At 46.9% G+C, this 12942-nt stretch overlaps 2 protein-coding genes across 2 annotated transcripts; one reads left to right on the top strand and one right to left on the bottom strand.

Moving 5' to 3' along the window:
* The first annotated feature begins 2200 nt into the window (after positions 1–2200).
* Positions 2201–3574, top strand: LOC112877464. The gene has a single exon (XM_025941773.1). The coding sequence runs from the start codon at positions 2280–2282 to the stop codon at positions 3456–3458; it is 1179 nt and encodes a 392-aa protein (XP_025797558.1). The 5' UTR covers positions 2201–2279; the 3' UTR covers positions 3459–3574.
* A 174-nt stretch (positions 3575–3748) lies between these two features.
* Positions 3749–12222, bottom strand: LOC112877988 (GTP-binding protein At3g49725, chloroplastic). Its single transcript, XM_025942364.1, has 14 exons — positions 11724–12222; positions 9769–9833; positions 9550–9612; positions 9349–9438; positions 9085–9197; positions 8102–8170; positions 7872–8016; positions 7677–7732; positions 7548–7598; positions 7400–7454; positions 6188–6244; positions 5815–5934; positions 5234–5716; positions 3749–4071 (listed from the first exon to the last, which is right to left on the bottom strand). The coding sequence occupies exons 1-13, from the start codon at positions 12124–12126 to the stop codon at positions 5234–5236; spliced, it is 1770 nt and encodes a 589-aa protein (XP_025798149.1). The 5' UTR covers positions 12127–12222; the 3' UTR covers positions 3749–4071.
* Positions 12223–12942: the final 720 nt, after the last annotated feature.

The raw sequence follows: 12942 nt of genomic DNA, 5'->3' as shown, positions 1-12942 counted from the left end.
TGCATGTCACATCAACTCGATGAGACGATGACATGACAAAATTAAATAAAACATACTTAATGTAATCTATAGCCATGCAGTACTTGCCATATCAACTTTAAGTTTATTTATGAGGACTCTAGATTCACCGCAAGTATTTTATTATAATAATGATAATAATAATTATTATGTTTGATGTATGCTAAAAATAAATATTTAAATCATATCAATTTACCTTAAGGGAATTTATGTTCTTGCCCCACCTCTAAACTCAAATTGTGATTTTTACCCTCACTTTAACTAACTTTATGATTCTACCCTATTTTTTCTGAAAACGAAGGCTTTGTTTAGCCTTCTCCCGACTAAGGAATAATGAGTAAAATAATACTATTATCTCTCTTGCCCTTTTACCATCGATGCTCCCTCCGGCAAAGAATAAATTGCCAAAGACATGCGCTCCATGACATACTGGATCTGGTCATATTGTACATCAAAGGAAATGACAGCGATCGGATCTTAATGCCGAGGCACACCAACAGCTGGGCACGAGGGACTTCAAGGGCTTGGTCTCATTCTTTGGATTCGCGCAATGAGCTCAATTTGGACGAGGTGAAGGTTGATTGGGCTCCGGAGTTTACGGGAGGCATAATAGGCACAATTAGGGTGCCGCTCTTGAATTCGAATTGAGCATCGATATGGTAGCACGAGCAAAGTTGATGTTGTGACCGCCGATGCCATTACAACTTATCCGCATACTCTTGCTCAGCTGACAGTGGAAGTAAGTTTTGTAAACACCATGTAGCGGTTCAGCATCTACTTAGGAGAGCCATCACGATATGTTAGTGCGAGATGGAGGAAAGAGGTGGTGCTGTGAGAAGCTCATTGGAGCCATCAGGTTCTCGGTACAACAGTGGAAGACCATAATATATAGGGATTTGAGAGAGTGCATGTATCCTTAATGGAGTGGCGCTCGTGGATTGTAGATTGGAGCTTGAGAAGATGGAAGGACACAATGCGGCTGGTCAGTTTAAGGGCTTTTAGTTTTACTCGTATTTTATCGAATAGACCGATCCTATTATAAAAAAATTCAAAATACTATCCCTCTATACTATAAAGATAAATAGTCATATGTAAAATAGTAAAATTGATAATGCACTGTTCGGTAGTGCTTGCGCAGCGCAGCCGCGAGCCCTACCGTACACGCTGTCAACGCAGGACTAGTCACCTCAACTCGATCTTGGCGTGTGCGGGCGTGCCTGCACCGCTTCTCTCTTCCAGCGCTGTCCCGGAGGACATCCTAGCGAAATCTGGACTCCTCGGGAACCGGGCCTAGAAACGGCAGGAAAGCGTGTTGACTGTTGGGCAGCCTACGGCCTCGCCGCCTCTATTTTCCATTCATCAATTACCCTTCACCATCATTATCCAAAATTACAATCGCTCCCCGCCGAGAAATCCAGAAGCGTACCTGTCACCAGCCACCCCAGACAAGGCTATACGGGTTTACCAAAATTTGCCATGCCAAAATATAAGCATACCAAAGAAATTTAACACCTATTTGGTTGGAAGCCAAAAATAGCTTACCTTCTAAAATTACCAACATTTTGGTAAAAAGATTAGCATACCTATATTTTAATATACCCACATTTTGATAGCCAGCAAATCAAACCCTGCGTCCCGCACTCGTGGAACCGCCATTTCGAAAAGCATACGAACATAGAAAAAACATCCCGCGTTCGTGGGCCGCTAATTTCGGAAGACGAGCTTGCATTTCCCGCTAATCTCGCCACGTTCGGCCTTCTAGGCGGCAAAACTCGTCACGCCTCCCCCAAAACTTTGCCGGCCCGTTCAGCTCCCGCGCCACCCGCGCTCGGCTCCCGCAAAATTTTGAGCCCCGTGCGCCGGCGGCCCGTTCACACGCGCGCGGAAAAGAAACACGTCTGCGAAACTACACAGGCAAAGGGCGCGTCCCTGGACCTGGAGGCGGCCAAAATTTGGGAGGGGGACGAAAAACCCCAACCGCGAAGGCGGAGGCGTGCGAGGGAAGCCGAAAAGGCGGCGGCGCGGCCGAAAACTCAAGCGTCCCCCCAAAATTTTTCTGCCGCCTCCTCGTCTTCCTTAAAACCGCCGCGCTCCGACGCCCGTACCCCCCGCCGCGGCATTATCGCGCCCGATTCCTCTACTACCACTACGCTGCGCCGCCGCCACCCCTCGCTATGCCGCCGTGCTTCGTCGTCCGCCGCAAGCGCTCCCGGTCCCCGCCGCGCGGTTTCGACTCCGCGCGGCGCGCGCGCACGCGCCCGATGCCGGACGCGGAGCCAGCGGCGGATGCCGCCAACGCGGGGCCGGCGCCGGCGCTGCCCGACGACATGCTCCTGGAGGTGTTCAAGCGGCTGCCGCCGCCGCGCGACGTCGTCCGCTGCGCCGCGGTGTGCCGCCGCTGGCGCCGCGTCCTCGCCGGCGCGGAGGCGGCGTGCCTCCCCGCGCCGCCCCGCCACTTCGGGTTCTTCCGCAACTACGCCCCGTCCCCGCTGCCCCCGTTCGTGCCCGCCGCGGGCGTCGCCTTCGACGCCGGCTTCGTCCCCGTGCCGCCCGCGTGCGGCGCGGTCCTCGCCGACGCCCGCGGCCGGCGCCTCCTCCTGCGAGAGCTCGGCCCCGGCAGCGCCCGCGAACTCAGGCTCATCGTCTGCAGCCCGCTCGAGAAGACGTACGTGCGGGTGCCGTCGCTCTACACCGCCGGGCACAGGGTGGCGTGCACCGTGCTCGTCCCTGGGGAAGGCGCCGCGTTCCGCGTCGTCGTGGTCCTCTTCGGCTCCGCCCCGAACCACTTCGAGGTGCTCGTCCACTCATCGGCCTCCTCCTGTTGGGAGGCCGCCACAGGGCCGGTGAACCGGGAGGTGGTCGTCCGCCGCGGCCCGTCGGTCGTCATCGGCGACGTCGTGTACAAGCTGCACGGTGAAGACAAGTACATCATGGTCGTCGACGCGGTCAAGATGACGCTGTCGGCGGTGCCCCTCCCCAACACAGGGACGCTCCTCTACGTCGGCAACCACTGGATCGGCAAGACAGGGAACGGCCGCCTCTGCTTCTTCGCGATGCGAGAGCAGCTTACTCTCGTCAAGTGGGTTCTCGCAGCACCTGGCAACTGGGTGGAGCTGCAACCCGTGGACCTCCGCATGCTGATGCACCCGGCGCTGGTTGGCGACCTCGCCCAAACCAAGCTCTCGGCAAAGATGTCGGACCAGCTCCGTGGATGCAAGCTCGTGAGCTTCGCCGCGTTCTGCGAGGCCACTGGCACCCTGTTCTTCATCATGGCCGACTGGGTCGTGGCGCTCGACCCCAGGTCGGGGAGGCTGCAGCGGCTGTGGCACAACACAGACGAGTCGCGGCCGCTGGGCGACGTGTACCCGTGCGAGATGCTGCAGTGGCCGCCGGTGCTCAAGGATGTCGGCGAGGTCCATGAGGCGGGAGTAGTTTCTTGAAATGCGGATGTGATGTTGGGTTCGGGCTAGCGTTTGCCTGTTAATTGGTGGATGCAATTGAAATTCTGGATTGTTAAATGTATGATGCGTTACCAATCGCTGAATAAATTATGGAATTGGGGCATATTGGGTCTTATAACAGAAATTGCTTGTGATTAAATTATGGACACTTCCTCCTGTTTCCACCGCATAAAACAACGCTTGTGACGTAAAGGCGAAATTTATAACATAAGTTTTGCACAATAACGCCATTGATGTACAGACCCCAACCCATTGAGATTTGAGAACACTGTAGGGAAAAAGCCTGAATATATTTTTCATTCGGCATGTTAATAGTTGGGAATGGTCACCTTCCTTCCAACACCGTCCAACGGGCTAATTTCCTGAGTAGGGGTTATACATATGTATAGTTACAACTTACAACGGCCTTATTTTTTCTGGTGCACTGGTACACAACTAGTTGCCATCTGAATCACATCACTTCAAGGTCTAAGGTAGGGCCTGAGGTCTTCAAGGCACCTAGCATGGCTGTTTAGCTCATTGCCAACTGTCCTGAATCCGGGATAAAGCTCGAAGCAGAAGGCAGCAGTGCTCTTCAAACAACAGAAACAACCTTGCAAAACAGTGATGCCCTGAGCATTAGTGAAGTATAAAAACAAACGGGTGAAACAAAATGTTGAACGCCAAATTCTAGTGCGCCACAGCAACATAACTCTTTCATTATGCAGAATGTCAGTTTCTTCATGAAGGTTCACATTATTAATCATATAGGAATATAGGATATTGCTTTTGGATGAGAACCACTTATATTGCTAAACCCAGGGTTCCAGAGAACTTGTAGCTTCAGCCCAGCATGGTTAAACTTAGCCAGTATATGTGAATGTTTACACTACTGTTACACTGGTTTATGGGTGGTTGTGACTTTTGATGGATCCTAAACAGACCAAGAATTTCTCTTGCATTGAAACTAGTGTTACTTTGATACCTACACGGGTCAGAACTCAGAATCCAATTGGGCTCGCTAAAAACATAGAAATTCACTATAAGTAACATGGTAAATAAAACGTTGAAAATAACGACTACTTTCTAACCTAAAACAATATCAGGGTCTTTGTAGGGAGGGACCCTTCCTCTCCTCCTGAGCCATAGTTAGGGTAATGACAAGATGGCCATCAAGTCTATCCCGTCCACTGCCTGCCATGGCTACGTGATAGGTGGAAGGAATTAAATGCTTTGAGAGAAGAAATAAGTGCAAGAAAGAGTCTATGGGATACACTAATCCATCACTTTGTTTCTTTTGTACTCTGGTAGTAGTTGCTAGCTCTGAAAGTTTGACTGCCATATCCATTAAAAAAGGGTTTTATTTCCATACCTAGGCAAGGCATCGATGTTCTCCTAGAAGCCTTGTATTGTATATGGAAATAACTTCAGGTGTGTACAGGTTATTGAACTTTCATAAATGAACCAGAAACATTCTTTACATTACTGATGGATTAGTTGGAACTCATCAATCTGTTAAATGACTTGCTTTGATCAAAATTCATATATTCCTCACTGCAGGTTCTTGTCAATCTTTCTGATGCAAACGTTATGCAGAAAGAGTATCAATATACTCTTTGAATGATTGTTAATATAAATCGTACAACATGCATAAGTGCATATCCAAAAGCATTGCAGAATTCCCATGTCTACCGGAGGCAACACAGAAACTGAGTACTATACTGCTATTGATCTCAGTAAAATAAAGACAAGGAAAACAAAAAGGTACAACGTACCTATTGTTCTGCAGCCTTTTCGTCATCCATAGTGCAAGGTGGTCTCCATTTTCTATCGAAAGGCCCATAGCTTCTTTGCACAACATTTTGTTGTTCAGTCAATTTCGTATCTATCAATGTCAACAACTCTTGCAATCCTATCCCTGTCACAGCAGAAGTTTTCACTTGACAAGTGGGCATTTGTTGTGTCAAAGCACATCCATTTGTATCTGGGACACGAAGCTCTCCAAAACATTCTTTCGATGATAACTCTGGGTTTACTGCTTTCATCTCAGATGACTCTTCAGATGATACTTCATCATTGCTATCTTCGAAATTTTCTTCTGGTAAAAATTCTGAATCTGCTCCATCGTCTAAGGAATCCAAAGATGATTGTTCTGATGGAACATCATCTTCAGATAATATGTCCTCCTCTTCACCTTCAGTCAGGAATATCTCATCTTCGACCCCATCAGATGCAGCATTCTCATCCACAAGATCAATCTGAAATTCCCAACAGACAAACATCATATATGCAAACCCAAACCAACAATCCAATATCAATTGCCAAGAAAAAACTCGTCTCAATAGACAATAGGTACCTTGTTCCAAACTTCAATCATACTGTTGATCTTCTCCTGTGAAACACCTATCTGCTGCAGTACTTGCAATACAGTAGATCGGTGCTCCTCACGATCAGGTGCACTTGCATCCAACACATGCTGCACCGATGCATATCAAAATAAAAGGAGATCTTAGCTCTCTTCCCTTATTCTTTTTCTTAAACAATTTATATCTCAAATCAAAGCAGCTTCTGGTAAGTAAAACACACATGGCTGAAGTCTGTTATTAAACCAGGAAACACATGGCTGAAGAAAAGTCTGTTATTAAACCAGGAATAAAAACTACATCAACTTCATGATACACTAAGACTTCCAGGATGGCTGACGACATAAGAAAAGTAACAAAACCCACCACTAACATGTCTGCTTCAACCACTTCTTCCAGGGTGGCATGAAATGCTTCCACTAGCTGGAAGAAACAAAATAAATAGGTTAGTAATAAGCTTAACATGGAGTCTATAGATGAGGTAAAACAATTATGAACTTTCATTTTTCCTCCCTTTTTAGGAAGGACATTGTCTGCTGCAGGAATTCATCTCTTTTTAGGGACGACATTGTCTGCTGCAGGAAGTGCCAGACAATGCAGAACAAAATGTTATGGTTATCAAAGGCAGTAAGTTGTTCAGGCAAGGCGCCTGCTTACTTTCTTGATGCATATGCGTCAGAACAATGAAGTAATATCCCATCCTCTCTTGTAGGGTAGGAAGTGGAAAACCGGAGGTGGCAGAGTTGGATGAGGAAAGGAGAAGTTAGTGATGAGGAGGCTCCAGTGGAGGAGGTGATGATAGCAGTGGTGATATGGAAAAAGGGTGAGGAAGTTGGAAGGAAGAAGAGCAGAGTAAATAAAAATAAATAAAGGAAGGGTTCCACATGATTCAGTTATGGCTCATTTGGCTCCACATGAGCCATGGACAGAACATTAGGGCTCGCCTCCTCTGCTGCTACCTCTTGACTTCTCGCTCTCATCTCTCCTTTCTTTGCCATGAAGCAGAACAGCAGGACATTGCCAGGTCCGTAGGAGGTGTTTTACTTTTTAGACTAAAGACCTCTTCGGTCCAGATTTTAGTCCATACGAGGTGCGGCAAGCTTTATTTGCGAGAGTTCTACCTACCAAACTCAATCTCCCTCTTCAACCATAAGACGACTGGTGCATACCATCAATTCAACCAACACCTAGGCCACGCCTTGACAGCCATGTAAAAGGAAACTAACGAAAATCAGACCGATTCTTGCTTGAAATAGGAATTAAGCATAAATTAAAGTCATGGAAGTTTTAAGACTAACAGTAAGTCAATATCGTTTTTGGATAAGGTTGAGGCTGCTGCTCAATGGACCATTTGCTATCTCCAAATCTTAAATGGACACCGGTGCTGGCATAGGTGTCCGATTCGGAATAAACTCAGCAAAAAAAAAATTAGGACAATGGTGTTGGGGTAACACAATTGCTACCTACTCCATTGACTACACAGCTATAGTACAAAGTGCGAAAGTAAAAATACGTTCTCCTAAAAAAATGTTCAAAATATGGATCTCCAAACTTCAAATGCAGTAAGAGAAAAATTACCTGTATTGGTAAATCTGAGATGAAGCCAACGGTATCACTAAGAAGTGCTTTTCTCCTGAATAGAAAATGCAATGTTATGTGCTGAACAAGTGTGAACCCCAAATGAGCTTTACCAATATGATAACTGAATGAAAATTTTCTACATTACCCTGATGGAAGAATCACACTTCGTAACCGGGGATCTACTGTTGCAAACAGCCTGCATCAAAATAGGAGTATGATTTATTTGGGCATACCTGCTGTAACTGAGTACATGGAAAAACTAATTTCAGCATACCTATCATCACTGTACAGATCAGTTTCAGAAAGTGCACTCACTAGCGTAGATTTCCCCTATGAAAAGAGCATAAAAGAACTTGGCTTCAGTAAATCCATAGAAAGCTCAAATATATTTTCCATAGTGATATTCTGGAGGAATATAGTCGTCAAAAGATACATTAGGTGAAAGAACTATTTTAGTGCATCCACATACTGCATTTGTATATCCAACAACTGCAACAGTTACAAGCTCTTGACCAAATGAGCCACCGTGCCTTTTCCGACTTGAACGTTGTATTGCTCTAGTACGGCGTACATCTTCAATTTGAGCTAACAAGCTCACACGCCGTTCTTGGATTCTAGATGAGTTGTGGATGAAGAAAAATGAGGAATTGTTGTGAGCTGCAAGTTTAGATAAGTTGTAATCTATCAACTGTCAAGCACCTCCTCCGTTGTAGTTGAAGTTCTGTTTCACCAGCACCACTCATGGAGCCCCGCCCCCCACTTCCTCTCCTGAACAATACAATAGCGACATGAGCATGCATCCAACACTAATTAAACCAATGATCTGTGTCGCCAAAATGAATGAATCAACACATCAAAATTAATGGATCAATCTATTAAGGGCACAATTCAGGAAAGTGGAATAGAATAACAACAATTATAAAGATAATATATTACAGATCAGCAGAATATACCATGTGGATTCTCCCGAATCCAAACTATACCAGAATATGTGAAATTGTGAATCATACAAAAAATAGTGTTCGTGTTCGAGACACCATGTTAACCAGGTGAAAACATTGACTAGACCACTGCAGGAATTAGAGAAGGAAATGTATGTGCTCCCCCTCCATTAATTTTGGGGTTTTTTCCATGTGCATTCGGTACAACTATATCTAGAGTACAAGTGTACAAAAAATAAAACAAGTTACAATTCAATAAGCATGACATTCAGAGGGACGCAGGGTTGGATTTTGTCATAAACTCATTACTCATGTTGCCACATGGATGTAACATAACTTAAGCACCAAATTAAATGATACACATTATAAAACTAATAAGGATATCTCATGTATAGACTTTTTCTCCCAAAGGCATATGTAGGTAGCTAGGTTGGAATTATGCCTGCAAGTACATGAGGTAGTTCATAATGAAGGAACAGCAACTTGGCAAGTAGACATACACAAATCAAGGATACTCCCTCCATTCTTCTCTAGTGATGGCTTACAACCAGAACCAGCGCAATCAAACCATCCAAGTGGAATTAATCATTTTTTGAAACTATCAAGAATTTGACATCTCAGGTTGAAATCAACTATAGATATATGACCACAATGCACATAACGTGCACCCCCCCCCCCCCAAACCAAACCCCACCCCCAATCACTATCCGAGTTGCTGGATGCAATCAAAAGGAAACGTACCCTCTTGCACTGACAACCTCAGCTTCCCCACTTGGACCAAAAGTTAATCGTCCACCTGGCCCACGTACACGGACAAGCCTAGTCTTCATGTACATGAGAGCTGCCAACTCTGACTGTGTAAATTGAGAGACAAAGTAAATAATTAAACACATACCATGTCCAGCTCCATGTCATCAATATAGTATGTCCATGGAGAACTCATACAGTCCACACCCACCCTACAAAGATTTGACAGGGTAATAATATATCTAGACAAACAAGCACCTGTAACTTTGCTTCCTTTGTTTCGGCATGAGCATTGAATATTTCAATTATAAGCCCAACACGGTCCAAAACTGGCTTTCCCCACGCAACCTGCTAAGCAAAGCATTAACACAGACGATAAGGCAGTGTTAATTCTGGGTCATAAAGTCAAATGCAAGTTATTGTAAACTTTATAAACAGAGAGAAAACGTGAGCACTTGCCTCCAAGTTTCTCTGTTGGATTCCAGAGAGAATTGCATTAACAAAAACTGCATCCACATCTTCCTGTTAGGATCAAAGCATATTTGTTGGAATTGTCTGCGCATTATAAGTGCAACTCCAACACAGAGAAGGGGCAATAATGGATGATGACCAATCGTCTATGAATAAACTACCACAGCCATGCTCATGTAGTCATGTACAAGGTCAGAGAAGGTGTACCTCTGACTCCGATGCCCTCAGGTAGCACTTGACATTATCCACAGTTCCAGGTCCGAAATATGTATCTGGCATGACGAATTGTTAAATACAATAGTTTTTTTTTGCTCTAGCCATAAGTATGTGTAGCCTACCTATGTGGACAGAAAAGTTTAAATGCGCAAAGACAGTTCAAAAAAGTAGCAAAAACAAGTCCAAAGATAACAACAGCAACAAATGGTTCAAAACAAAGAACAACTGCACAAGCCAACTGATTGAACCACAAGATTTTGACCCTCTATCTTATTATTATCAAATAAAATGACAGGATATGCATACTCTGAGTTAGGTATCCAAAAACATCAGAGCAGAACTGGGAATGCAACAAGCTGCAGCTTTAAAAGGAGTGAAAGAACTTTGCAGCCACTGTAGGGTTGCTTCATAGTGGTATGGTTGCTTTTAAGATAATGGAGCAACAAACCCACAATGTAAACCTGTACGAACTTGTAATACTTAACGCTCTGTTGGAGGTCATTAGGAATGGCAGTCGGGCGGGTTTGGACCCGAGACCCGCGGGTTCTGGACCCAACGGGGGTGGGAACGGGTCTGATTTTCCCCCGTGGGTCTGCAGGTTCGGGGACCTGAAATTGCGTGGGGCGGGGTCGGGTTTCAGTTTTCCCCCGCGGGTGACCTATGGGCCCCCAAAGTTTACATGCAGCCCAACAAAATAGGCCCAGCCCACAAAGAGAAGCAACTTAACCCTAGATATATAAACACCAAGTCCTTCACAGTCCACCCCACCCTCATCCACGCCACACACAAGCCGCCCGCCAGCCGCCCCTGCGTCTGGCGCGGAGCCGCTGCTTGTCGTTGTCAGCGGTAGCTTGACGTCACCATCCTACGAGCCTGCCAGAGGCCACCGGCGTCCACTAGCCCCGCAACCCGCGCGGACACGCCGCGCACGCTCGGCGCTGCTCGGCGGCGGCGACCGCTCGGCACCACGTGCCCCCGCCACCCCGCGGAGCTGTGACAGGCCGCCAGCCTCCACCTGCCCCCACGCGGCCGCATGCACACCTGGTCGGGCCGCCGTCCGCCCGGCAGCCGGCACTGCAGCACGGATCCAGCGACGCACGTGGCCGCCAGCGCACTGCAGCCCTTTGCCTCCCCACGATTTCCCCATCCTCCAATCCTTCTGCTAGCTGCTGGCTAAATTTGTTTTTTTCCTATCTGAACGTTATCTTTGCAAGTGCATCTAAAGTGCAAGCGGATGGACAATGTATTATGTATTCCCGAACATGCTCGGGTTTCGGGTCCCTTGTCGGGTTCGGGCCGGGTGAACATTTTGACCGAAGTAGGATTCGGGTCCGGGTCGGGTTTCCTTCTCGGGTTTCGGGGGCAGGTCCGCGGAAGCACCACCCAACCCCGACCCGACCCGTTGCCATCCCTAGAGGTCATAGGTCAGTCTATGACTCTATGTATTTTGCTAATGCAGATAGTACACCAGATCATGCAATACTTAACAACAAGAAAAGTGCAAGCAATGTCACAAGATAATCATGGTGGCACTTTCAAGAAGTTCAAGTACGGAAATTGATCCTATCAGGTCATCATTGAAAACAAAATGTGTTGTAAGTACATCTTCAGCTTATATATGTCCTGACCTTACTTAATGGGGTTAGGATTACATCTTAATGGAGTTAGGATTACATCAGAAATTCAGAAACCAATATAACTAACCTCCGGTTGTTTAACAGATGAGAACATTGATTGAAAACAATGCAGGCATTCAGTCACCACCAGTGCATATTACTGTAGTAGATTTTAAACCCAGATTGCATGCAAAATCTCACTGCACTGCGTATGCAAAAACACTCAACATCCGTAGTGTGATAAAAACTCAGTTCCATATCGAACTGAAAACACTGCCACTAAAGCACTCGAGCTAAGCACTGGAAATGGAGCGACAGGTAGCTGGATACCTGCGTGTGAGCGGCCGCGGGAAGCGGGATTCTGGACGACGAGGTGCGGCGGCGCACCCTTGGCGCCGAACTCCCGGTCGTAGAAGCCGTCGCGGGGCTCCTCGAGGGAGTTGGCGAGGTTGAGCGCCTCGGCGAGCTTGGAGTCGAGCAGGCTCCCGGGCCGGAGGCGCGGCTGCACCACCAGCAGCCGCGGCGGGCTCTCGGGATCGCGGGAGAGCACGAAGAGGCCGCGTAGGGGGCCCTCGTCGTCGTAGTCCGCGGGCGACGCGGTGGGGGAGGACCGCTTGCCGCGGCGGGTGGAGAGAGCGCGGAGGTGAGGAGAGGCTGGGGACTGGTGGTGGGCTCGGGGGTCGTGGTGGAGGCGGAGGCGCGCGCCGAGGCGTGAGATGGCGGCGCGGAGCATCCTGGCCTCGTGGACAACGGCGGCGGCGGTGGCGGCGACAGTGCCACCAAATGACGCGGGTTTTTCTGGTTCGGGAATGAACGATTCAGTCGCCGGGTCGGCGAGTTTGGGATTAGAGGACCAGGTGATTGCCTGTTTGGTTAACTAGTGGAGATGTGGCATAGTGGAGATGTGGCACGTGTCTAAAATCAATCTGAAAAATTTGAAAAAAAATTTATAGCAATTAAATTAAATGTATCGGAACTTACTACGCAGCGTTGGAAGTTCCGATGGGTCGGAATTTATCGGAACTTCTGACACTGAACCGGAACTTCCGACAAAACTAAAGTTCTTATACGAAATTTAAAATTAAATTTGAAACTACACAATGATACTAAGAGACTTCTGCAGGTTATCATTACAAGCACGACAACTCAAGTACGTAGATTGGCACAAAACAAACTCTAGGTCAATAAGAACCAAATAAATACAATAACCACAAGATTTGTTTCCGAAGTTCACATCCACTAAGAAAGCTACGTTTCCGTTGAAGAGCTCACAAAGAGCTGGGTCTTCTACTAGCTCTCTGCCTCACTCAATCAACCGCAAAAGAGGATTGTGTCATTTACTATAAAATTCACAACGCATATGGTAGTACAAATTTTTCGGGACGCACACACACGAGAGGACGCTCCACGGGCGACACCAAACCACATAGAAGCAAACTTCAAGAGTAACAAATGCGAATCGAAGGATGAAAATGTTTTAAGTGCTCCTAAGATAAACTTGACTGCTCTTTCACTTTAAATGGTTGAGTCTCACACCTCAATCTTGCTC

The sequence above is a fragment of the Panicum hallii genome, chromosome 9 (assembly GCF_002211085.1).
Source record: "Panicum hallii strain FIL2 chromosome 9, PHallii_v3.1, whole genome shotgun sequence".
NCBI lineage: Eukaryota > Viridiplantae > Streptophyta > Magnoliopsida > Poales > Poaceae > Panicum > Panicum hallii.
This window is presented reverse-complemented; position numbering and strand designations above follow the sequence as displayed.